Source organism: Stegostoma tigrinum, chromosome 2 (genome assembly GCF_030684315.1).
Source record: "Stegostoma tigrinum isolate sSteTig4 chromosome 2, sSteTig4.hap1, whole genome shotgun sequence".
Classification (NCBI taxonomy): domain Eukaryota; kingdom Metazoa; phylum Chordata; class Chondrichthyes; order Orectolobiformes; family Stegostomatidae; genus Stegostoma; species Stegostoma tigrinum.
In genome coordinates this window covers 26,148,681-26,172,560 of record NC_081355.1, presented here as the reverse complement: position 1 = coordinate 26,172,560, position 23,880 = coordinate 26,148,681, and the positions used below count along the sequence as shown (strand labels likewise).

Sequence of the window (23,880 nt, the reverse complement as noted above, 5' to 3'; positions counted from 1 at the left end):
ACAGTGTTGTCTAACAGAAAATGTGCACTCATCTCAGGTGTGACCATGACAACACAACTTTACGCCATTGACACAGCTCAGGGAAATTAACTTCATGTATATGTTTATTCACTGAGCATCTACCATCATTCAGTAACCAAGAGTCATAGATTCTTCGAGGTCTACAGCACAGAAAAAGCCCTTTGGCCCATAATGTGAGTGCCAATTAAAAACAACCACCTAACTGTTCTAATTTCACTTTCTAGCACTTGACTCATAGCCTTTAATTCATGAGCCCCTTGTTTTCTTTATAATCACAACTCAGTTTGTTGTGACTTGCTTCGACCTCACTTGGAAGTGCTATTGTTTGAAATTCACTTACCAATGTAATTTTGAAATTCCATAGGCTTCTCTCTCCAGGCAGCCACTTCATTTACATCTGCAGCCATCTGTGGCTAAATCAGCCGTCTTTTAAAAAAGATGTTCTGGAATTACAGGTTAAAACTTTCTACTGTACGTTAATGTTCCAATCCATGGCCGTGATAGTGAATTACCTGTAATTCCCAGAGTGATTGAATTGACCTACAAGACTGACTGTGGGCAACCACTTGGACTGAGAACTCATGATGCTCTTGACTGAGTGTGGTGGCGCTTACTGACTGACCGTAGACCTTTGTGACTTGGCTAAAGTCACTCCCCTTAGACTTTTAGACCAGACCATCACAAATGCAGTGTGATTACCTTGTAAGGTGCTGGCACTTGCTGTAATACATGGTACACTACACTGTCTCCGCGCCCTTGGATTGTCCAGGGCTGGCAACCAAACAAGCTGCCAGGCTTTCCACCCGCAAAATGAAACAAGGCAAGGCTTGGATACTTTTGTTCAAATAAGCAAGAAGTAAATGAGTGGTACACAAGCAAACAAAGAGACCAGACATGTACCCTCTGCAGATGCATGAGATGGGTGTGCGTCCCTGTGCACAGAGTGACCTGGCAGGAGCATTGGAGTGTGAAGTGTCTGCAAGCTCCAAAGTGAAGTAATGAAGTTGGAAGTATGTTAAAAGTTAGCCTGAGAACAGCCACGATGATGTGGCATGGCTAATATTTTGCCAGTGCTGACATTGGTAGTTGAAGGGTGCCAGTGGTTGCCGCCCATGGAACTTGGCGTTAGTTGTTAGGAAATGAATGTCAACATGGACACCCAGAGAAGACAACAGCAAGCTTCCCCCAACATGTAACTGCCAAAACTTTTAAGGTGGGAATTTGCACCAGCACTTTTTCTCACCAGCACTTGTGAGAATCATAAGCTGCATATTAATGAGATGGGACAGTTAATCATGAGACGCAAATGCATGGAAATAGGATCTTTGCTGCTTACTAATGAGCATCCTTAGCCTTTGAAATCTTAAGAGGAAAATCAGATACATTTCTCTCAAAGTTTAGGATCTAATTTTTAAATTCTCATTGCATTTTCCCAATTTCTTGCCATTGCCCACATTGTTTTGACACTGGGAAAATTTTATCACCAGGAATTAAACTAACCACAGCAATCAAGGAAATCTCAAACAACTTTCTATGTATCTTAACATATTACAAACAAATGCATAAAAGAGGTGAAGTGCGTATGCAAATATTGTAAGAGGGGCCACTTGAAGACTCTATGAGCTGTACATTAGAACTGTCAAGGTAAAAAGGTTTGTAAGTTTTAAGCACAGGTGCATATTTCACTTGCTGCTGATATGAAGTCAACACAAGTGAGTGTTGTATGCCCCGTAGCTGATATTTAATCCTGCTGGAGACCCGCACCTCTGATGTGCAAACATGCCAACAATGGCTATCGCTGCCTCTGTCAGGATGAAAGAGCATGATGAGAGTGGCAGAAAAGCCGTGTAAAGAGGAGCAAAGACAGAGTCCAAAAAAAACACGTGCAGGGTAGCGGTGACAGTATAAAAAAGCATGGGGAGTCTGGTTGAGACACAGAATAAAAGAGCCTGAGGATGGTGGCAGGAATGCAGTATAATAGGGCATGAGGAGAAAAGTGGAAATGTAGACTAATAAGGCATGAAGAGAGTGGTGGAGATGCAGTGTAGAAATAGACAGTATAAGAAAGCTCAAGGTCAGTGGCAGAGGTACAGTATAAAAGAGCAAAAACACAGTATAGAAACTGTGATAGTATAAAAAAGTGTGAAGGGAGTGGTGGAGACACAGTATAAAAAAATGTGAGAAAAGTGGAGAGTTTTCACCCAGCAACTAGTTAGGGTATGAAGTGCAGTGTCTGGAAATGTGGTGGAGCCGGGATTGATTGAGGCATTTAAGAGGACTTTGGATAATTGTTTGGATAGCAGTGGTTTCCCAGGGATATGGGGAAAAGGCAGGAGTTCAACAGTAGGTAATAGAACAGGTAGGCTGAATGGCCTCCTTCTGCACCATAGCAATTCTATGATTCAGTACAACAGATGCAAGGGGAGCAGTGGAGACAGTATAAAAGTGCACAAGAATAATGACAGAGACACAATGTAAAAGAGCACGAGGAAAGTGGTTGACACACAGCCCAAAAGATGCAAAGGGAGCAGTGTAGACAGTGGAAAAGAGTCTGAAGAAGGTGAGAGAGACACACACTAAAATAATGCAAGAGAATGGCAGAAATATGGTATAAAAGACACATGGCTTGCTTTGGTGGGAAGAATATTGAAAAACAGTATAAAATATGGGGTACAATTCAAAGGAAGGTTCAGGTGGAGAGAGACATGGGTGTATATGTGCGTAGATTATTGACAGTGGCAGGACAGGTAGCAAAAGCAGTACGTAAATCTCATACACAACCAAAATAAAGTTGCTCGAAAAGCTCAGCAGGTCTGGCAGCATCTGTGAAGGAGAAAGCAGAGTTAATATTCTGGGTCCGGTGACCCTTCCTCAGAAGTAAATTGCATATTCGGGTTTATTAATTGGGTATACGGTATAAGAGCAAGTAGGTGATGTTGAGTTTGTACAAGACACCTGTTCAACCTCAGCTGGAGTATTGTGTACAGTTCTAGGTACCACGTTATAGGAAGGATGTGAATGTATTGGAGTGAGCACAGAAGCAGTTTATAAGAAGATTTCCAGGGATTGAGGAACTTCAGTTATGAGCATAGCCTGAAGAAGTTGGGATTGTTCTCCTTGGAGAGAAGGTGGCTAAGGAGATCTGGTAGAGGTTTCCAAAGTCATGAGTGGGCTGGATAGAATAGATAAGGAAAAACTATTCCTGATTTTAAAAGGAACAAGAAGGCATGGATTTAAAGTATTTGGCAAAAGAAGCAAAGGTGAAGTTAGAAAAATCGTTTTCGCTCAGCGAGCAATTTTATTTTCTACTCATTTGTTGGATGCGGGCGTTGCTGGCTGGGCCAGTATTTGTTGGCCATCCCTGGTTGCCCTTGAGAAGATGGCGGTGAGCTGCTGCTTTGAACTGCTGCAGTCCTCCTGCTGTAGTTTGACACACAATGATATTAGAGAGGGAATTCCAGGATTATGACCCGGTCACAGTGAAGGAACAGCAATATATTTCCAAGTCAGATGGTGAGTGGCTTGGAAGTGGTGGTGTTCCCATATGTCTGATGCCCTTGTCCTTCTAAGTGGAAGTGGTTTGGAAGGTGCTGTCTGAGGATCTTTGATGAATTTCTGCAGTGCATCTTGTAGACAGTGCACACTGCTGCCACTGAGCATTGATGGTGGAGGGAGTGGATGAATGTGGATGCAGTGTCAATCAAGTGGGCTGCTTTGTCCTGGATGGTGTAAAGTTTCTTGAGTGTGGTTGGTGCTGCACTCATCCAGGCAAGTGGGGAGTATTCAATCACACTCCTGACTTGTGCTTTTTGGATGGTGGACAGGCTTCGAGGAGTCAGTTGGTGAGTTACTCTGCGCAGCAATTTGGGTATGGAATGCACTGCCTGGAAGTGTGATGAAGGCAGGGTCAATTGAGGATTCAAGAGGGCATTGGATGATTATTTGCGTGAAAATAACATGCAAGGCTTTTGAAAAAAGCATGAAATTGGCACTAGGTGATGACGCTCATTTACGGAACTGGTGAAGGCATGATGGGCCAAATGCCCTCCTTCTGAAGCTGTAAGCTCCTTCTGTGATACAATGGTGGGGTGGTGTTACAGCACAAAAGAGTGGAAAAGTAGTGGGAAAAATGAAAAAAGAAGTGAGGACAATGACGATGGTACAATATAACAAACAAAAGGGAAGTGACGGAGACATAGTATAAAAGTATATGAAGAGAGGAGCTATGACAGCTACTCTGCAGTTTCACTGATCAAAAGTCTGCCAGTTCTACTGAAGAAGCATATTCCCAGTGTGCAATCATCTACATGAGCTGGAAAGTTTGCTCACTGTTAAATCTAGAAGGTTCTGTTAAAATACATTTAATGACCAATTTGAATATTTAAATAACAAGGTGTAGAGCTGGATGAACATAGCAGGCCAAGCAGCATCAGAGGAGCAGGTAGGCTGACGTTTTGGGCCTGGACCCTTCTTCAGAAATGGGTGAGGGGAAGGGGGTTCTGCAGTAAACAGGGAGAAAGGGGGAGGAGGATAGAAGATGGATAGAGGGGAAGATAGGTGGAGAGGAGATAGATCAAAGAGGCAGAGATGGAGCCAGTTAAGGTGAGTGTAGGTGGGGAGGTAGGTAGGAGATAGGTCAGTCCAGGGAGGACAGACAGATCAAGGGGGCGGGATGAGGTTAGTAGGTAGGAGATAGGGGTGAGGCTTGAGGTGGGAGGAGGGAATACATGGGAGGAAGGACAGCTAATAACAACTGCACCTCCCAGTCGCGAACCATTTCAACTCCCCCTCCCAATCCTCAGACGACATGTCCATCCTGGGCCTCCTGCAGTGCCACAACGATGCTACCTGAAGGTTGCAGGAACAGCAACTCATATTCCACTTGGGAACCCTGCAGCCCAATGGTATCAATGTGGACTTCACAAGCTTCAAAATCTCCCCTCCCCCTACCACATCCCAAAACCAGCCCAGCTTATCCTCACCTCCCTAACCCGTCCTTTCTCCCACCTATACCTTCCTCCCACCTCAAGCCCCACCCCCATCTCCGACCTACTAACTTCATTACACTCCCTTGACCTGTCCGTCCTCCCTGGACTGACCTATCTCCTCCCTACCTCCCCACCACTGGCTCCATCCCTGTCTCTTTGACCTGTCTGTCTCCTCTCCACCTATCTTCTCCTCTATCCATCTTCTATCTGCCTCTCCCTCTCTCCCTATTTATTTCAGAACCCCCTTTCCCTCCCCCATTTCTGAAGAAGGGTCTAGGCCTAAAATGTCAGCCTTCCTGCTCCTCTGATGCAGCTTGGCCTGCTGTGATCATCCAACTCTACACCTTGGTATCACAGAACCTCCAGCATCTGCAGTTCCTAATATCTTTGAATATTTAAATGTTTTGTCCCACAGCTACACAGGAGTTCCCAACTCAACTTTGAACCATCTGGGGGCAACATGGAAGAGTGCATGATGATATTAGGATCCCCACCCAAACCTAGTGTTGGGGGATTTATCTAACCTGATTCACCTAAACTCATATCTACTTCCATGCCCTATGAGCTGCAAGGGTTTGCTTGCATTTTCCATCTTTGAACTGACTTGTTTTTCACCGCCCAATATACCACAACTCACTCCTCCTGGCAATGTGCCAAAAAAACTTGCTAATACCTGCAACACCGTGTCCTCTATTTGGCTGATAGTCATAAATCATTGACATTTTACCTAGAGGTGGTAGCCCCATCCATCAGCCAGAAAGCCAGGGGTAAGCCAGCTTTTAGTGGTGCAGGAATTCAATTTTACTTCTGTCAGCTAATTTATTGCCTGAAGTCATGGTTTCCACCCCTCTAAAGAAGGGATGTCTGCCTCGAAGAGTGGGCTAGCAGCTTTTCAGTCCTAGAAGAGCATTTGGTGGTATAGCGATTCCTGAACCAATGATGATGGCACTGCCCTGGAAGGCAGGTAATTGGAGTGGGAGATACTGGACCATTCAGGTCATGGTGGTTAGTGGAAGGCTTCCAGCAAGGATGGTAAAAGGCAGGCTTCTATGTACTTCAGGATCTCTGTGATAGAAAGGACACTCAGCCCATCCTGAGCCCACAGGTTTTACTGAATGGCGGCCTCCCAGTTGGCAAAGAGCCCATCCACTGATGGTAAAATATTAATGGTGGAAGATGCCTCTAAGTGACCATTAATTAAAGGGCAGTGTTTGACTGGTTGCCCCCCCCCCATCAAGGAAGATAAAATACCAGTGAAGTTGTGAAGGAGACAGCCACCCTGCCATGCCAAAGCCTGCTCTTGAAAGGGAGTGGGATTGGGAGCCACGTAAAATTCCAATCATAGAATGTAGTTGGCATCCATATTGTGAAATGTAAAATGCATATCAGATCAATGTTGTAAATTCTTTGAAATAATTTTCATCCTTTCGAAGACCTTAAAGAGGATAAATTCTAGTCACTATACTGTGTTCCATCTAAATAGTTCAGAAGGAAAATGTTCAATGTAATGGTTCCGAACTTTGGAGATCAGGATGATTCCAGGTTCAATCCTTTTTAGGTGCTGATTTAAAGAAACACTGGAGAATTTTGTTTCTTTTCTCATTTTTCCCCTTCAAAAAACAGGTGTAAGTTCACTTCTTTTTTCTATCCCTCTTCCTGTTGTAAAATTGCTTAACCTTTCAAAAGGGTGAAGAACCATATTGTTTCTAGGCAAGACAAATTAATGTTGAATTAATCAGAAGTTCACACTCATGTGGTAACTTCTGACACAGATAATATATTTCATCGTTCAAACATTAATAGCTTCAACTGAAGAACAGGCTTAGAAAGTGTTCAGCATTTTATCAACTGTTGCACATGAGATGCAAATAATGGAGGAAAAGTTTGGTAACAATAAGGGCACAAGACCTTCATTTATGCAAAAAGTACATCTTGAAGCAGTTTTTAGCTGATTAGTAATTTCCAATGTCGGCTGTAATATTTTTCAAGTGTAGAAAACACAGCAGTAATTTTTCACATGGCAAACTGCTACAAACAGCAATATGATAACTAGTTATTGCGTTTTATGGATGCAAAGAGATTTACAGCACAGGAAACCATTTGGCCTATCTTGTCCCTATCTGTCTATCATTTTCTATCTTTTGGCCCACAGTCCTGAAGGCTATTACAATTGAATATCTAAGTACTGTTTAAATGATATGAGAGTTTCTGCCTTAACCACCTTTCAGACACTGAAATCCAAACACGCAGCACCTTCTAAATTAAATAAATTCTCCTCAACTCTCCTTGCCACCTTCTTCCCCTTACATTGAATCTAAGACCTTGGTTATTGATTTCTCCACTAATGGAAAGAGGACCTTCTGGTCAACCATATCCAAGCTCCCATAATCTTATACACCAATAACAGGTCCCTCTCAACCTTCACTGTTTTGAGGAAAACAACCCCAATCTATCCATTCTTTCCACGTGCCTCAGAACTTCTGTCCCAAGCAGCATCCTGGTAAATTATCACTGCACCCTCTCCAAAACAATCATATTCTTACTATCACATGGTGACCTGCACAGCACACAGTACTTGAGTTGCAGCCTAACCAGCGTTTTATACAGTTTCAGAATAACTACCATATCCCTTTTATATAATATACCTTGGCTAGTAAAGGCCAGAATCCCACATGGCTCTTAATCAACTTATCTACTTTCAGGGATCTGTAGATATGTACATCGAGGTGGGATTGTACTCATTAGAGTTTAGAAGGTTGTGGGGAGATCTAATAGAAACTTACAAGATAATGTATGGTTTAGAAGGGGCAGATGCTAGGAAGTTGTTTCCGTTAGGCGGGGAGACTAGGACCTGTGGGCACAGCCTTAAAATTAGAGGGGGTAAATTTAAAACTGAAATGAGACGACATTTCTTCAGCCAGAGAGTGGGTGCTTGTGGAATTCATTGCGACGGAGTGCAGTGGAGGCCAGGACGTTGGATGCCTTCAAGGCAGAGATCGACAAATACTTGATCTCAGAAGGAATCAAGGGGTACGGAGAGAGTGCAGGGAAGTGGAGTTGAAATGCCCATCAGCCATGACTTAAATGGTGGAGTGGACTTGATGGGCTGAATGGCCTTACTTCTACTCCTATGTCTTATGGTCTTAAGGTCCGTCTGATTGGCATTATTTTGCCGCGTCCTACCATTCACAGTGTTACTCCTTGCTTTGTTAGCCATCCTGAAATGCAGTCCCTCAATTTTTTTGCATTGTGTTCTTTTGATCCACTGCTCTGCCAAGCTGATCATTTCATTGGTATCCTCCTGCAGTTTCTGACAATCTTCCTCACTGTTTAACACCTTACCAATCTTTGTGTCATCCATGAACTCCTTGACAATACCCACAACATCTTGTTAATTCCTTGATGGCTGTGTGGTTTACGTGATGCAGTACAGTGCCAAGTAATGCAATGCATTTACTCTTTGATCTATTTGGCGACTCTTGTGATGCATTTTAACAACTAGGTTAACCCAAGGTTCTGTACCTTAAAAACAGTGAACAGATGGTACAGACCGTGTTTCTGTGTCTTTGACTTAAGCTGTTTATTTTGAATTTTACTACTATGCATTATCTATGTATTTGTAGGATTTGTGCTACAAGAACCTAAGTGCGGCATCAGTAGCAACAAAACCATAACTTGCCAACTACCTAACCTGACTTTCTCTATGTGCAGGTGCAGTAGTTTGTGTAACTCTGCTGGATCGACTGCAAGGTGATCAAATCGAAAGTTCCCATGAAGTGCTTGCAGAATATCAGGAGAGACCACAGAAATTAGTTGGTTGTTACATTAAAAAAAAATTCTGCAAAATGTAGGCAACTTTTGACTGTTCATAACATTGAGAAGAATGAGTTTTTTTTACCAACTTTTCTATGAACTTATATTAGTTTAAATATTTGGAATGGAGACTTTCTTATGCACATTACCTCTTTATTTTGAAAGTCATAATAGAAGTTCAGTGGTAAATAATCTGTTTTGATATCCCCACTGTTTGGTAAAATAAATAGTTTCGTTTAGCCTGGCTAAGTGCTGAAGAATAAAGATTTAAATCACTCCCTTGGTCTGGCAACTTTCTATAAAACAATACATGGAGAAATCATATTATCTCAACTTATACTTTCAAAGATTATGAATGGAATTTCCTGATTATTATATTGACGGAATGTTGGCTTTTATCTCATAAGTGAGGGAAGTGTGCTTTACTGGTAGAGAACCTTGGATAGATATTGTCTGAAAGACATCATTCAGATTTTGGCTGTGAGCCTCAGAAAGTTTATACTAGCTTTGGGCAGGGAGATGAGGCGACTTTGGGGTGAATTCCCCAGTCCATATGCTACCACTTGAACAAATCTTAATGCACTATTTTAAACTATTGCCTTGCTTGTGGTGGTTATTATATAATGTTAGCCCACTTCTTTCGGGATGGGTTGACTAACCGCCTCTAAAAATACTTAATGATCTGAAATGTATCTGGGTTTCTTCCACATGGTGCTGTCTAGGTCCTGAACTCCAGATAGGCCCTACTTCTACCAGTTCAACTGTGCTGCTTTCATGGGTCCCTGATTCTTGGCTCCACCAGGAAAACCTTTGATGTGTCTGGTAGGGAGCAATGAATTAGTGAAGCAGAGCATCAGTGAGTTAATATGCAGTCTCCTGGATTTACCTTGATCAATTTAAGGGCCCTGAGAGAATTTTTTTCAGGTTTTATTTCTTAATTGTCCTGTCTTTTAATCTGTTTTTATTTTGTCCCCTCCAGGAGATAACATGTCTCTAGCTCTGATGGGCATGATGCATAACACATCAGAGCATTGTGAAATAGGCTAATCTTTTTATGTTGGTATAATTTTCCTTCATAAATAAATTGCAGCCAAGCTTTGAATTGGAAAATGAGTAGCACTGATCTTGACATTCATTAGATACCCAGTAACCTCAATTAATATGTGTCAATGAGTTTGCCTCCATAGTCTATGAATAGTTTTGAGTAACACAAATTCTGCACTTCAACTTCATCTTTTTATTATGCCATTAGTTTTGGAGCCAATGTAGTCAAAACAAGCAAACAAACATGTACATATATTTGCATGGCTCTTCATTACAATATTGAAGTGGATCAGCTCCAAAATACATAGGCAGAAAATCTTATTGTTTAAACTTGCTTTTTAGAAGATGGAAAATATTTTGGAAGAATGTCAATGAAAAGACTAATAAAGTCAGCATAAACATGTTTGTGAAATAAGCAACAAAAACAAACTCAGAAAGGTCCATTGATCCTTCAAGGGCTCAATCACTGATGGAATTTCCCATCAGTTTGCTTGAGGGGAGAAAGGGATCTTACTGTGCATTGCTGCTAAGCAGACATAGAATAACACCTGGCTTATTTTAAAATATAAAATAAAGGCCAGTGCAGGGAGGATGTGACAAAAATTTGGCTGTGTGAAAGCTTTAATTCTTTTAACACTTATTGTTGCACAATAGTAATTAATTCAGCAAGCGCTCAGTACTTGTACAGTGGGCCAAAATGCTGTGTATGTGTGTTGATACTTTGATACAACAACATTTTTAAAAAAGCAGAAAAAGAGGCCATTCAACCCACTGGCTGACAACAGCTACTTTGTAACATTACAGGAAGCTTTCATCCTTTTTAGGAGATGTGTTGCAAACTCCACCACCTACTGTGTTAAAAAAAGTCTTCTCAATTTCCTTTTGAATTACTTACTTGAAATCTGTGCCCTCCCTGCTAAGGAAATAGATGCTTCTACCTATTCTATCTGGGCCCCTTGTAATTTTATGACCCTCAGCTAAAACTCTTTTCAATCTTCTCTGCTTATTTTGCAAAAAGCCAGCAATCTTAATGTATTTAGTCTTTCCTGATAACTAAAGTTCTCAATTTCTGCACCTCTTCAAGTACTACAATATTCTATCAGTAATACAATGACCAGAATTATATGCTGTACCCTAACCATGGCTTAACTAATATTGTGTAATCTCTTTATTCTTACATTCCAAACCTTGACTAATAAAGGGCATATTCCACATGCCTTTTCAATCATCTCAATTATGTCCTATTGCCTTTAATGATCTGTTGACTTTATTTCTTTATTCTTCCATAGAATGTGGCAAAGCCATCATTACTGTTCACCACTAACTGATCTTAAACTGAGTGACTTGTTAGACTAGGTCAGAAGGGAGACAGTTATGTACAAACATACAAATTAGGAGCAGATGTAGGCCACTCAACTCCTCCAGCCTTTTATGCCATCATGGCTGACCTGATTGTAAACTCAACACCACATCCTACCTGCCTTTGATAATGTTTCACTCTCCTGCTTATCAAGAGGCTATCTACACCTGCCTTTAAAATATTCAAAAACTCTGCTTCCACCGCTCTTTGAAAACAGAGTTCCAAAGACTCATGACTCTCTGTGAGAAATGTTTCCTTTTCTTTGTCTAAAATGGAGAATCTTTAATTTTTAAGTAGTGACCTCTGATTCTAGATTCTTCCACAAGTTGAAATGCCTTTTTACATCCATGCTATCAAGATCTCTCAGCATTTTTCTCGATCAAGTCCCCTCTTACTGTTCTAAATTCTCATGAATAAGAGGCTAACCTGTGCAACCTTTTCTCATCAATAACTAGCTCATTCCAGGTATTAGTCTCCTTCCTGTTCTTGTCTGGAAATGGTAAAAAAAAATGGCAATTTTGGTTCCAATTTCTATTCTTCTATTACTGTGGCCTTTCTCTGTCTCTTCTTGTCCCTGCCCCGATTTCTCTGTTTCCATTCTGGGGTCAGACTCTCTATCAATGTCCATTACAAATCATATGACTCTTACACTTAACTACATTTCTTCACATCCTGCTTCGAAAAGGGCTACTCTGCAATCTCCAGTTTCTCCATCTCTGTTACACTGTTCTATCGCTATTTCCTTTACCCTCAACTGTGGACTCCCTCCACTATGGGTTGACAGCTGTGCCCAGTCCATTCTTTGCATTCTCCTCCCGCCCCATCCTGTCACTCCCATGCCACAATAGTGTCCCCGTTTTCATTACTTTGTACCCCCTAGCCTCTACATTACATGCATCATCCTCCACCATCTCTAGTAGGATGCCACAACCAAGCATATCTTCCCCTCTGCTCCTTCGGCAGCATATCACAGGGACTGTTCCTTCCACAACACCCTGATCCATTCTTCCGTCACTCCTAGCACCTGTCCTCCCCAGCCTCACTACCCTCCCTCAACGTGACATCTTCCCATTCAGTTGCAGAAAGTACCTCCTCCATCCTCATTGTTGAGGCCCCCAAACATACCTCTAAGAGGAGCAGCAATTCACTTCTTTCCATCTGGTCTACTGTACTGTATTAGCTATTAGCAATGTAGTATCCTGTACATTGGCAACACCAATTCAGGCTAGGTGATCACATTGCAAAATAGTGGTCTGTTCTCAACGATGACCCAAATCTTACTGTTACTTGCCACTTCAATGGACTGCCTTGCTGTCATGCTAATATTTCTGACCTAAGCCTGTTTAACTGTCCCAGCAAAGCCCAAAACAATCTAGAGGAACAGCACCTCATTTTCCACTTAGGCTTTTTAAAGCCATCAGGACTCAACATTGAGTTCAACAATTCCTGACCATGAATCTATCGCCCATTTTGATTACCTCCAGCCCCACCCCCTAATGACTGGTTGACATAGTTTGCTGTCAGCAGAGGTGATCTATTTTCTGCTATGAACACCTATTTTACGTCGCTGCTCTGCTATCACTAGTATCCTTTTTGCCTTTTGCTCTGGGCACACTCCTTATCTGTTCCACTTGCTTCTGCATCCCCTTTGTCAATGGAATAAAAGCCATTTTGTTTTAGTCCCAGTCAGTTTAAAAGAGGAATCATATCAGATTTAAAACATTAATTCTGTTTCTCCACAGATACTGCCAGACCTGCTAAATTTCTTTAGTACTTACAGTTTTTATTTCTGATCTTCATCATTTGCAAAAGTTGTTTTCATATTAGAATAGCAAACATGCTCTAAACCTCTTTGAACTTATTGCTTAAATGAGGATACCAGTACTATACATAGATGTCATACCATTAATGCCCTATATAGCTGAAGCATAGCCCTCCCTACATTTGTCCCTATAATGTGCCTCAATAAACAATATTCTATAAACTTTCCTAATTATTAACTGTACCTATATGCTAACCTTTTGTGATTCATGCACTTGGACTCCCAGATCCCTCTGCTTCTCAGAGCTTTTGAATCTCTCATTATTTAGATAATATGTCTCTTTTTTAAATTTTCCCTGTCAAAACAAACATTTCTTACTTCCCAACATTGTATTCCAATTTCCAGATCTTTGCCCAATCATTTAACCCAACTCTGTCTTTTTGTAGTCTTCTTAAGCCCTCTTCAGACTTACTTTCCAACAATACCTTTGGTCTCTTCAGTCAAGCCAATTATGTAAATTACAAACAATTGCGATCCCAGCACTACTCATTACATCCTGCCAATGAGAAAATGAAACATTTCCATTTCCTGCTAGCTAGTCAATCTTTCATCTGTGCCACTATATGACCCTCGCACCATGAACTTCTTTATTCCGTAATAACCTCTGGTATGGTACCTTATCAAATGCCTCTGGAAATCCATCCGTTTCCTCTTTATCCATAGCTAAGTAACAACATTGCTGTGGCTCTGAAGCCATGTACTGGTCAGCTAAGGATAGTAGATTTCTGAGGGCATTAATGAACCAAATGAGCTTTTACAACAATTTATGCTTGTTTCATGAAAAATTGAATTTAAAATCCACCAGCTTCCAAGGTGGGATTTCATCTCATGCCCCAGATCATGAGCTGGGGCTCTGGTTTAGTAACCTGGCGAAATAACCACTACACTGCCAACTCCCCTTTATTGTGTACTCCCTTGCCTGTTGCCCTCCTCAAATGCTTACCTGTCACTTCTCTGAACTGATTTTCTACCTATTTGATCAATATAATCAGATTTTCCTGCTGTATACTTGGCCATTTTTGACATCATCTGCAAACTTCTGAATTATGCTCCTTACATTTTAGTCTGAATCATTGCTACATTTTGCGAAAGGGAAGTGACCCAAAACTGAGCCCTGGGGAATTCTGCCAGACAAAACTCTCTTGTCATAAGGTAAACGCGTTGACCATTACCCTCTTCTTTCTGCTACTAAACCAGATTTGAATCTGAGATAATGGGAACTGCAGATGCTGGAGAATCCAAGATAACAAAGTGTGGAGCTCGATGAACACATCAGGCCAAGCAGCATCTCAGGAGCACAAAAGCTGGCGTTTTCGGCCTAGACCCTTGCGTCAGATTTTGTGCTCCTGAGATGCTGCTTGGCCTGCTGTGTTCATCCAGCTTCACACTTTGTTATCTCAGATTTGAATGTGGCTTGTCACTTTTCCTTGGGAAATCCAATGGGCTTTTGTAACTAATCATTCATGTGGGACCTTATTAAAAGCTTTGCTAAAATTCATAGGGTTACATCAAATGTGCTACCTCATAAATTCTCCATGGGCCTTGTCAGAAAAGTAAGGTCCTGGGGAATGTTGCCGAACAAAGAGATCTTGGAGTGCAGATTCATTGTTCCTTGAAAGTGGGATCACAGGGAGACAGAATAGTGAAGAAGCTGCCAAAACCTAAGTTGCTGGTTTTCATAAACTTCAATCTTGTTAGAGAACACCTTCATATACAAAAAAAGTACCCTTGACTAAATTTGCCTTTCTAAATGACAGTTGATACTGTTGCTCAATTTTTTTTGAGTAATTCTTCCATCTCTGAGGTTAGAATGACTAGCCAGTAATTAATGTGTGTAGCTTTTTTTCCTTTTAAATCAATAATTAAATCCTGGCAATGTTCAGTCTTGGGCCGCTATCCTGATAGCTAGAGAAAAATGGAGGCTGGTGGTAAGATCCACCTTCATCTCGCTTCATGACCTGGATTACATTTTTTCTGGACCTTGTCAGAATAGTAAGGTCCTGGGGAATGTTGCCGAACAAAGAGATCTTGGAGTGCAGATTCATTGTTCCTTGAAAGTGGAATCACAGGGAGACAGAATAGTAAAGAAGCTGCCAAAACCTAAGTTGCTGGAAAAGCTCAGCAGGTCTGGCAGCATCTGTGAAGAAAAATCATAGCTAACGTTTCACGTCCAGTGACCCTTCCTCAGAGCAGATAGTAGCTAGGAAAATGTTGCTTTATATGCAGAAGGTAGGGTGGGGGGATGGGGTAAGCAGTAAACAATTGGTGCGGTCAAGCCCAGAGAGGGAGAAGAACAGTTGGACAGACAAAGGAGTTGATAACGATCTGGCTAGGAGGGTGAATAGCTGTTACTGGAGACTGTTAGTGGTTAACAATGGGTAGTGTATAATGGCAGGCTGTGTGATAACAAGGCCTGGTTTGTGGGATAGGGTGCTGGGACATGGGAGAGTTCAGGCCCTAAAATTATTGAACTTGATATTGAATCCACAGGGCAGCAGGGTCCTCAAGCAGAAAATGAGGTGTTGTTCTTCCAGCTTGCGCTGAGCTTCACTGGAACACTGCAGCAAGCCTGAGACAGAGATGTTGTCCAGGGAACTGGTTGGTGTGTTAAAGTGGCAGGCAACTTGTGAGTAGAATGTAGATGTTCCACAAAGTGGTCACTCAGTCTACATTTTGTTTCCCTAGTGTAGAGGAGACCACATTGCGACCAGCGAATGCAGTAGACTAGACTGCGTGAAGTGCTGATAAAGTTCTGTTTCACCTGGAAGGTATGTTTAGGCCTTTGGATATTGAGGTGGAAGGAGGTAATGGGCAGGTGCTACACCTTATGTGGTTGAAGGGGAAGGTGCCATGGAGCTGTGGTTGGGTATTAGGAGCAAATGAGTGGACAAGGGTGTCCTGGAGTGAATGGTTCCTGTAGTTGGTGGGCGAGGGAGGGGAGAGGAATATGTGTCTAGTGGTAGTGTCTTGCTTCAGGTGGCAGAAATGGCAACTAATGATCTTCTGGATGTGGATGCTGGTGGGATGGTAGGTAAGGACAAGGGGAATCCTAGTGCTGTTGTGGGAGGGGAGTGAGGAAGTGAGGGAAGCATTTGGTAGACTTTCCTTTATTGGTCGGTGCATTGAGTATAGGAGGTGGAAGGATACATTGCGGTTGTACAGGACATTGGTTAGGCCACTTTTGGAATAATGCATTCAATTCTAGTTTCCATGTTACAGGAAAGATGTTGTTAAACTTGAAAGGGTTCCAAAAAGATTTACAAAGATGTTGCCGAGGTAGGAGGAGTTGATCTAAAGGGAGAGGTTGAATAGGCTGAAGCTTTTTTTCCATGGGGTATCGGAGGCTGAGGGGTGACCTTATAGAAGTTTAGAAAATCATGAGGGGTATGGATAGGGTAAATAGCCAAAGCATTTTCTCCAGGGCTGGGAGGCCAAAATTAGAGGGCATAGCATTTAAGGTAAAAGGGGAAAGATTTAAAAGGGACCTAAGAGGCAACTTTTTTATGCAGTGAGTGATGCGTGTATGGAATGAGTTGCCAGAGGAAGAGGTGGAGGCTGGTACAATTATAAGATTTAAAAGGCATTTGGATAGGTATATGAATAGGAAGAGTTTAGAGGGATGTGAGCTAAATGCTGGCAAATAGGACGAGATTCATTTAGGATATGTGGTCGTCATGGATAAGTTGGACCGAAGGATCTGTTTCTGTGCTGCATATCTCCATGACTTCACTTGTTTATACTCAAAGATGCTAAACACTGTAACATTACCCATTAAATACGTCACACTCTTCTTCTAACAATGTATGTATTTCGTTCCCTCTTTTTGTGAAGACAGATGCAAAGAATTCATTAAGAAAGTTGTTGATATCTTCCACATTGAGACACAGGTTTCCTTTCTGAGCTCTAATAGGCTCTTAACTTAGTTAACCTCTTGTTATTTTTGTATTTATAAAAAATTTTTTCTGCGTTTGTTTTAATTTTATTTGGCAATATTTTCTCTTGATGATTCACTAACATTCTTAACTCTCTTTAAATCCTCATACCTGTGGAGACTCAGTTCAAGCAGATTCTCCAATGCATTCCAGCTTAATGGTTTCTAGCCGTGGCAATTTTCTGTCACTGCCTGTTTCCAAGCTGTTGCAGCTCTAGGCATAGACTGCTTTTTTTTGCAAAAGCAATCACACAGATAAGCCCAAAACAAAGGGATAGGTTACCTCAAACTATTTCCTTGACCTTGTGGTACACCAGGGATGTCTACTGTAGAGATTTCAATAACTAACTTTCCCATTCTAAAACATAATTTTTAAGACCTTACATTCTTTACCACTTGGTTTCCAACCTCTATTTGAGCTAGGAAATTACAGGAACAATTTAAACTTCTTGTGAAGGCAACTGTATATATCTCATCCCAACCATGTCTCAAGCTCAGAAGCCACGCAACAAGTTGATATGAAATTATAAGCTTTTGGAGCACAGCTCCTTCATCAGATGAAGTGAAGGGAAGTACACAAGCACAGAATTGATAGGCAGAGAGATCGAAAGATAGTATAAATGGTGTAAGTGGAGTCTTAACAGGCTGAATAATTAGTCTCTGAAAGTGATCAAAAATGTCAGGTGGTGTGTGTAAAGCAGCCTGGCTGACATAATATGGTGGGTATAATGGCTGCATGTCGAGAATCTAACCAAAGTAACAGTAGTCTAGAACTGTACAAATGAATTAAGGTAGAGAAGTCATAGCATGTTATCAATTATGTCAAAATAGAACTGCAAAGAAAATTTTATAAATATAGAATGGTATGGTGAGGTTATATATAGCATGACATGAAGCCAAGATCACAGTTGAGGCTGTCTTCATGGGTACAGAACTTGGGATTATCAGTTTCTGCTCCAGCACCATTGTATTTTTATTTCTTTTTGTAATTATGTCTCAGCCTCAATTAATCAGATCATAGCTCATCCCTTTACTTGTTATTCAATTGTTGACTCTTTACTCACACCCACTGACACTTTTGATCACCTGCAGAGACTTATTATTCAGCCTGTTGATACTCTGCTCACACCATTTGTACGATCCTTTTATCTCTCTGCCTATAAATTCTGTGCCTGTGCACATTCCTTCACTTCACTTAATGAAGCAGTGGCACTCCAAAAGCTTGTGACTTCAGACAAACCTGTTAGATCATAACCTGGTGTTGTGTGACTTCTGATCTTGTCCCCCCTAGTCCAACACTGGCACCTCCATGTCATGGCAACCAAGTGTCAGAAAGGGGTCCCCTATTTCTCAGCATTTTCCCGCTCCCATTCTGCACTTATTAAACAAAAATCACCGTCTGAATTACAAGCACATTAAGTCTGTTCACCAACTTCCCACCCATTGCACTTCCTTTGTATTAATTTTTTAAAAATTAATCTCAATAAAACATACAAATCAAATGAACCCTCTCCGTGTCCTCCTTTAATAGCTGCCAAAACCTTGGCTGATACTTTCAAATTGCTGCTTCAACTTTTCCCAAATTAGATTTCAGCTGAGTAATATTGGCCTTTCCCAATTTAAATATTTACTCATGGTCTGTCTTTTGTCCTTTTCCATAAATATGTGAAATCTACTGGGATTATTATCACTGCTTACAAAATACTTTCACTTAGAGCCCTATGATCTTCTCAACTTAGTTTTCTATTAAGATACTATATTCAATTTACGGGTTATGAGGGGGAAAAGAAACTAACATCTTCTGGATAAAAAGGAGTTTACCATGTTGTTTCTTAAAAATAAAGCCAACTGTTTAACATTTGCCGTGCTGTGCTCACCTGTGAAACCCTTAGTTTATTGCCTCGTTGAACTGACACAGTGCACTATTCGCTTCAGTATTTATATTTGGTGCTCAGGCTAGGTTTATCTTCATGTCTCTGGAGCAAGATCTGAACACACAACCTTCTGACCTAAAGACAGACAACAACTGCTGAGCCACAGCTAAACACTTGACACATGGTCAGTGTGTAGGCAGAACAATAAAAATGTTTGTCAAACTTGTTTTTTCATAAAACTGTGTGTAGGGATAGAGCAATCCATTCAGACCCAGAAGCTTGTTGGGCCATTCAGTTATATGTTGGCTGCTCTGTACTTCAACACCATTTGCCCCTCTTTGTTTCACATCATATAATTTCTGGTTTGCTGATTGAAAGTACCATCCTGCATGGCTCATTGGGCCCTGCATCGAAATTCACAATTAGTGTTTCCAGTAGATGAAACTCCACAGTTGCTGTCTGAATTCAAAACACTTACATACTGAAGTATCAAATTGGCTTCGTTGACTTACCACTGAGTTAAGAAGTTTTGGGTTCAAATCCTGCTATAGAACCAAAGCATATAATCTGTCCTTCTCTGAAGGAAATTAGCAAACTAGTTGGATTTTTATGACAATTCAACAATTTCTGTAGCATTTTGATTTCAGCTAGCACACAAATTACCTGAACAATTGACCATGACAAGTGCTGGTTTTCCACCTATGTTGTTTCCTCCTGTTTACTTGTAACATATGTCGAAAAATATGACCCTTAATGTCAACATTGTTTAATTCAAATGCACAGAAACCATGCAATCAACTGATTCTTGTAAGGCCACTATAATTACGGTTAATTTGACATTATAAGGTTTTGTTAAGGCTGAATGACAGAAATGTATTTATTTTATAATAAACTAAGTGCTATAATTATCCAGCGTTAGTAACGGTTATGCTGCATTGAGGATAAATGCTGCATTATTAGCTCAACCCTTTCAATCTGACTTCTTCAAAGGTTTGACCAGAAGTGTCCAGTAAATCTACACATAACCTTTTTGCAAATAAACATGGTTTACTTTGTTCTCAGGCAATTCAGTAGTAACACCCTGAGCTTCTAGCTGTGTTGCATGTCATGGTCCACATAGCACACAAAGGCAAACCTTTTGAGAAACATACAGTGATTTTAGCCCTCTGTCTTACAATTTTATCAGCGATCTACCATCAACCTGTCAGTTTGCCTATTCATGCACCAAGTAAACAAGCAAACTTAATTGTCTTTCTCCGTACTAAGAATCCATTGATTTGATGTTGAAATTTACTCTTTGAGAAACAACGCATGTAAACTGAATTAACAGTGTAATTTCTAGATGTTTCATTGTTAAGAGCTGCAGAACATCGCCTGACAGCATTGGAAATTTGGGCATGTACTATCCTTCTGACTACCTGATTCTCTAATTCACGCCACCAGTGAGCAAGGCTTCTCACTGATAATACAAATACATCAATTAACCCATGTGCCTCTTCCAGCCTGCTAACACCTATTCAGAGGAATGACAATCAAACTGTCATAAATATTGACCTAAATATCTCAGAAATCCCATTCAATGAATATCTTATCAACGTGTGAACCATACCATCCACATTTTCCCCAATGACCACGTCAAGCTGGCTCTGAGGTTCAGAAGGTTGTGTTGCCTGCCTGATGCCAAGGTCAAGGGATCTGCACGGGACTGGAGATGAGTTTGTAATGGGTGAGGGAAGATCAAACTTTTGTGGTCCATTCTATTCTCCAAAACCCACCTTGTTAGCTATGCACTATACTTCTACGGGATCCAGCTTGTGGGTTTTCCCCCCCTGGCCCAGGGACAAAAACACTCATCATTTGGGGACTGCCTAGGATTCCTGGCATAGGCACCACCTTTAAAGTCCAACCATGTACCAGACCAGGCACTGCCAGCTGGGAGTTGCCTCTCGCACTGCACCTCGTGGGACGTGAACCGAAAAGAAACATTTCTCTTGGCGTATAGGTGGTACTGTTGACACTTGATCACAAATGCAAATGCACATTCATGGATCTGTTGCTATTTAAGAACCAGGCTACTCAAGTTATTTGCCATTAGTGTAACCCAATTTTAGAGCCCTGTCAAAGGGAGAGCTACTCCTTTCCCAATTCTCAGTGTAACCGTCATGTTGCACTGACTTTCCCATTGAAGTCAGGGTGGTTGTAACTGTTGATAACCACCCCCCACCCACATTAATCCATGTTCACCACAAAGTCCCCATGAATGACTGCAGCCTACCCTACTGACTGACTTGGACAGACAGCCCTGACTTATGGGTGACTGGTCACTTGACTGATCTATGTGCAGCTCCCTGACTAACTTACCATGACTTCCTGGACTGGTTGTACTGGACCTCACGACTAACTGTGGCCCACTCTCTGGATTGTAATGAAATGGGCCAACTGTTCCTGACTACCCCAAGTCTGACTAACTGCAGCTAGGTATCCTGACTGATATTGGATGCTGAGTACTCTGCTGGGACCCCCTGACTGAAGTGCTGTCTCCTTGACCTGACTGAAGACTAATTTGTTAGACCTTGAGACATGGCCATCTGGCATGCTGTCAAACTCCTCCACCCCAACATCAACGAATACCACTCACACTTGGATATAGGACAGTTTTTCTGTCAGCTCCGCCTTTACGCTTACTTCTTTAATTGTGAGCCTAACCCTCCTTCTACTGACCTCTTCTCCCACTTCCAACACATCCCCTCCTCCTGGACACCACCCCAAGTCCTCCTACCCTCCCTTGACCACTTCATCTACAACTGCCGTTGAGACATCAATTGCCTCAGTCTCTCCACCCCTCTTACCCACTCCAACCTCTCCCCACAGAATCTGCAGCCCTCTGCTCCAACCCTAAACTCACCACAAAACCTGCGGACAAGGGAGGCGCAGTTGTAGTATGGCTCATTGACCTCTACAGCACCGAGGCCAGGTGCCAGCTCTCCAACACCACGTCCTACCTTCCCCTTGATCATGACCCCACCCCTGACCACCAAAACACCATCTCCCAGACCATCCACAACCTGATCACCTTAGATGACCTCCCACCCACAGCCTCCAACCTCATCATTCCAAGGCCCCGCTCCGTCCGTTTCTATCTCCTTCCCAAAATCCACAAACCTGGCTGCTCTGGTCGACCCATTGTCTTCGCTTGTTCCTGCCCCATCGAACGGATTTCCACCCATCTCGATTCCATTTTATTCCCCTTGGTCCAGGAACTGCCCATCTACGTTCGCGACGCCACCCATGCCCTCCACCTCCTCCAAAATGTCAGATTCCCTGGTCCCCAACACCTCATCATTACCATGAATGTCCAGCCCCTATACACCTGCATTCCCCATGCAAATGGCCTAAAGGTCCTTCACTTCTCCTGTCCCGCAGGCCCAACCAGTCCCCTTCCACTGACACCCTTATCCGCTTTGCCGAACTTGTCCTCACCCTTAACAACTTCTCTCTCAATTCCTCCCACTTCCTACAGACAAAGGGGGTGGCCATGGGTACCCGCATGGGCCCAAGCTATGCCTGCCTCTTTGTAGGTTACGTTGAACAATCCCTTTTCCGAAGCTACACTGGACCTATCCCCCACCTCTTCCTCTTCCTCCATTACACTGATGACTGTACTGGCACCATGTTGTGCCCCCACGAGGACCTCAAATGGTTCATCCACTTCGCTAACACCTTCCACCCCAATCCTAACTTCACCTGCACCATCTCCGATACCTCTCTCTCCTTCCTGGACCTCTCTGTTTCCATTTCTGGCAACCACCTGGAAACCGATAATTATTTCAAGCCTACCAACTCCCACAGCTACCTACAATACACCTCCTCTCACCCACCTTCCCACAAAAATGCCATTCCCTATTCCCAATACCTTCACCTCCACCCCATTTGCTCCCAAGATGAGGCATTCCATTCCCGGACATCCCAGATGTCCTTGTTTTTCAAGGACTGCAACTTCCCCTCTGCAATGGTCGAAAATGCCCTAAACCGCGTCTCTTGCGTTTCCCGCAACTCATTCCTCACAACCCCTCCCTGCAATAACAAACAAAATAGAGTCTCCCTCGTCCTCACGTACCACCCCACCAACCTCTGGATCCAACGCATCATCCTCCAGCACTTCCACCATCTGCAATCTGACCTCACTACCAAAGGTATTTTTCCCTCCCCAACGTTATCTGCCTTCTGGAGAGACCGCTCTCTCCATGACTCCCTTGTCCGCTTCACAATCCCCACCAGCCCCACCACAACTGCAGGAAGTGCTACACCTGCCCCTACACCTGCCCCTCACCCCCATCCCAGGCCCCGAGAAAACCTTCCACATCAAACAGATGTGCACCTGCACATCTGCCAATGTGGTATACTGTATGCACTGTTACTGATGTGGCCTCCTCTACATTGGTGAAACCAAGCCATAGGTCGAATCCATGGGGTGGCTGTTTATTCATCCATGCAAAGTGTCCTATCTTCAGCATTGCAATGGTAGATGTCGTTGTACTCCAAATGTACAGCACTGAAATGCAGGCCTGGCCTTGAGATGCACCATGAGAGTACCATGAGGCTGGTACCTGTATGATGACAACCTCCATTAAAGGAAAGTGAATATGAGCAGCCAGAGAGTGTGCCCTGAGAATTGATGCAGATAGGCCTCTCGCTGCTTCCTAGTGAGATTCTTGTCTTGTGTTCAACACTTGGTTGGAGAATAAGACATTTTTTTCTCAATATCAAGAACCTGGATTAAATCAATTTTTCTACAATCTTTCAAACCTCAAGGCCTCAAAAAATGATAACTATGAAGCCTTCATAGCAGTAAGATTAGGAAAGGGGTTCTGTAAGACAGTATAAAGAGTGGGGCACTAATTTGAAAGGCAGTTGGTAAGAAAAGGTGGTAAAGTTGTTATGTCAATTACAGAGTAGATTATTATAGTGAGAGATGCACTTCGTCCTAAAGTTCAAGACGTAGGATCAGTTTGAGTGGAACTGAGAAA

The 23,880-nt window shown here is 42.3% G+C and overlaps 1 protein-coding gene across 9 annotated transcripts in view; it reads left to right on the top strand.

Annotated features, from left to right (window-relative positions):
* The window catches only part of LOC125466806 (uridine phosphorylase 1), a 159,828-nt gene that overhangs the window by 76,442 nt on the left and 59,506 nt on the right, over positions 1–23,880 (top strand). For 8 of the 9 annotated variants that reach the window (XM_059641333.1, XM_059641370.1, XM_059641361.1 and 5 more), the window contains one exon: positions 8,721–9,060. The exons of the other annotated variant lie outside the window; for it this stretch is intronic. In XM_059641333.1, the coding sequence (XP_059497316.1) occupies positions 8,721–8,860 (140 nt within the window). In that variant the 3' untranslated portion in view covers positions 8,861–9,060. Of the gene's footprint in view, positions 1–8,720; positions 9,061–23,880 lie in introns of those variants that run through there. 9 annotated transcript variants of the gene reach the window in all.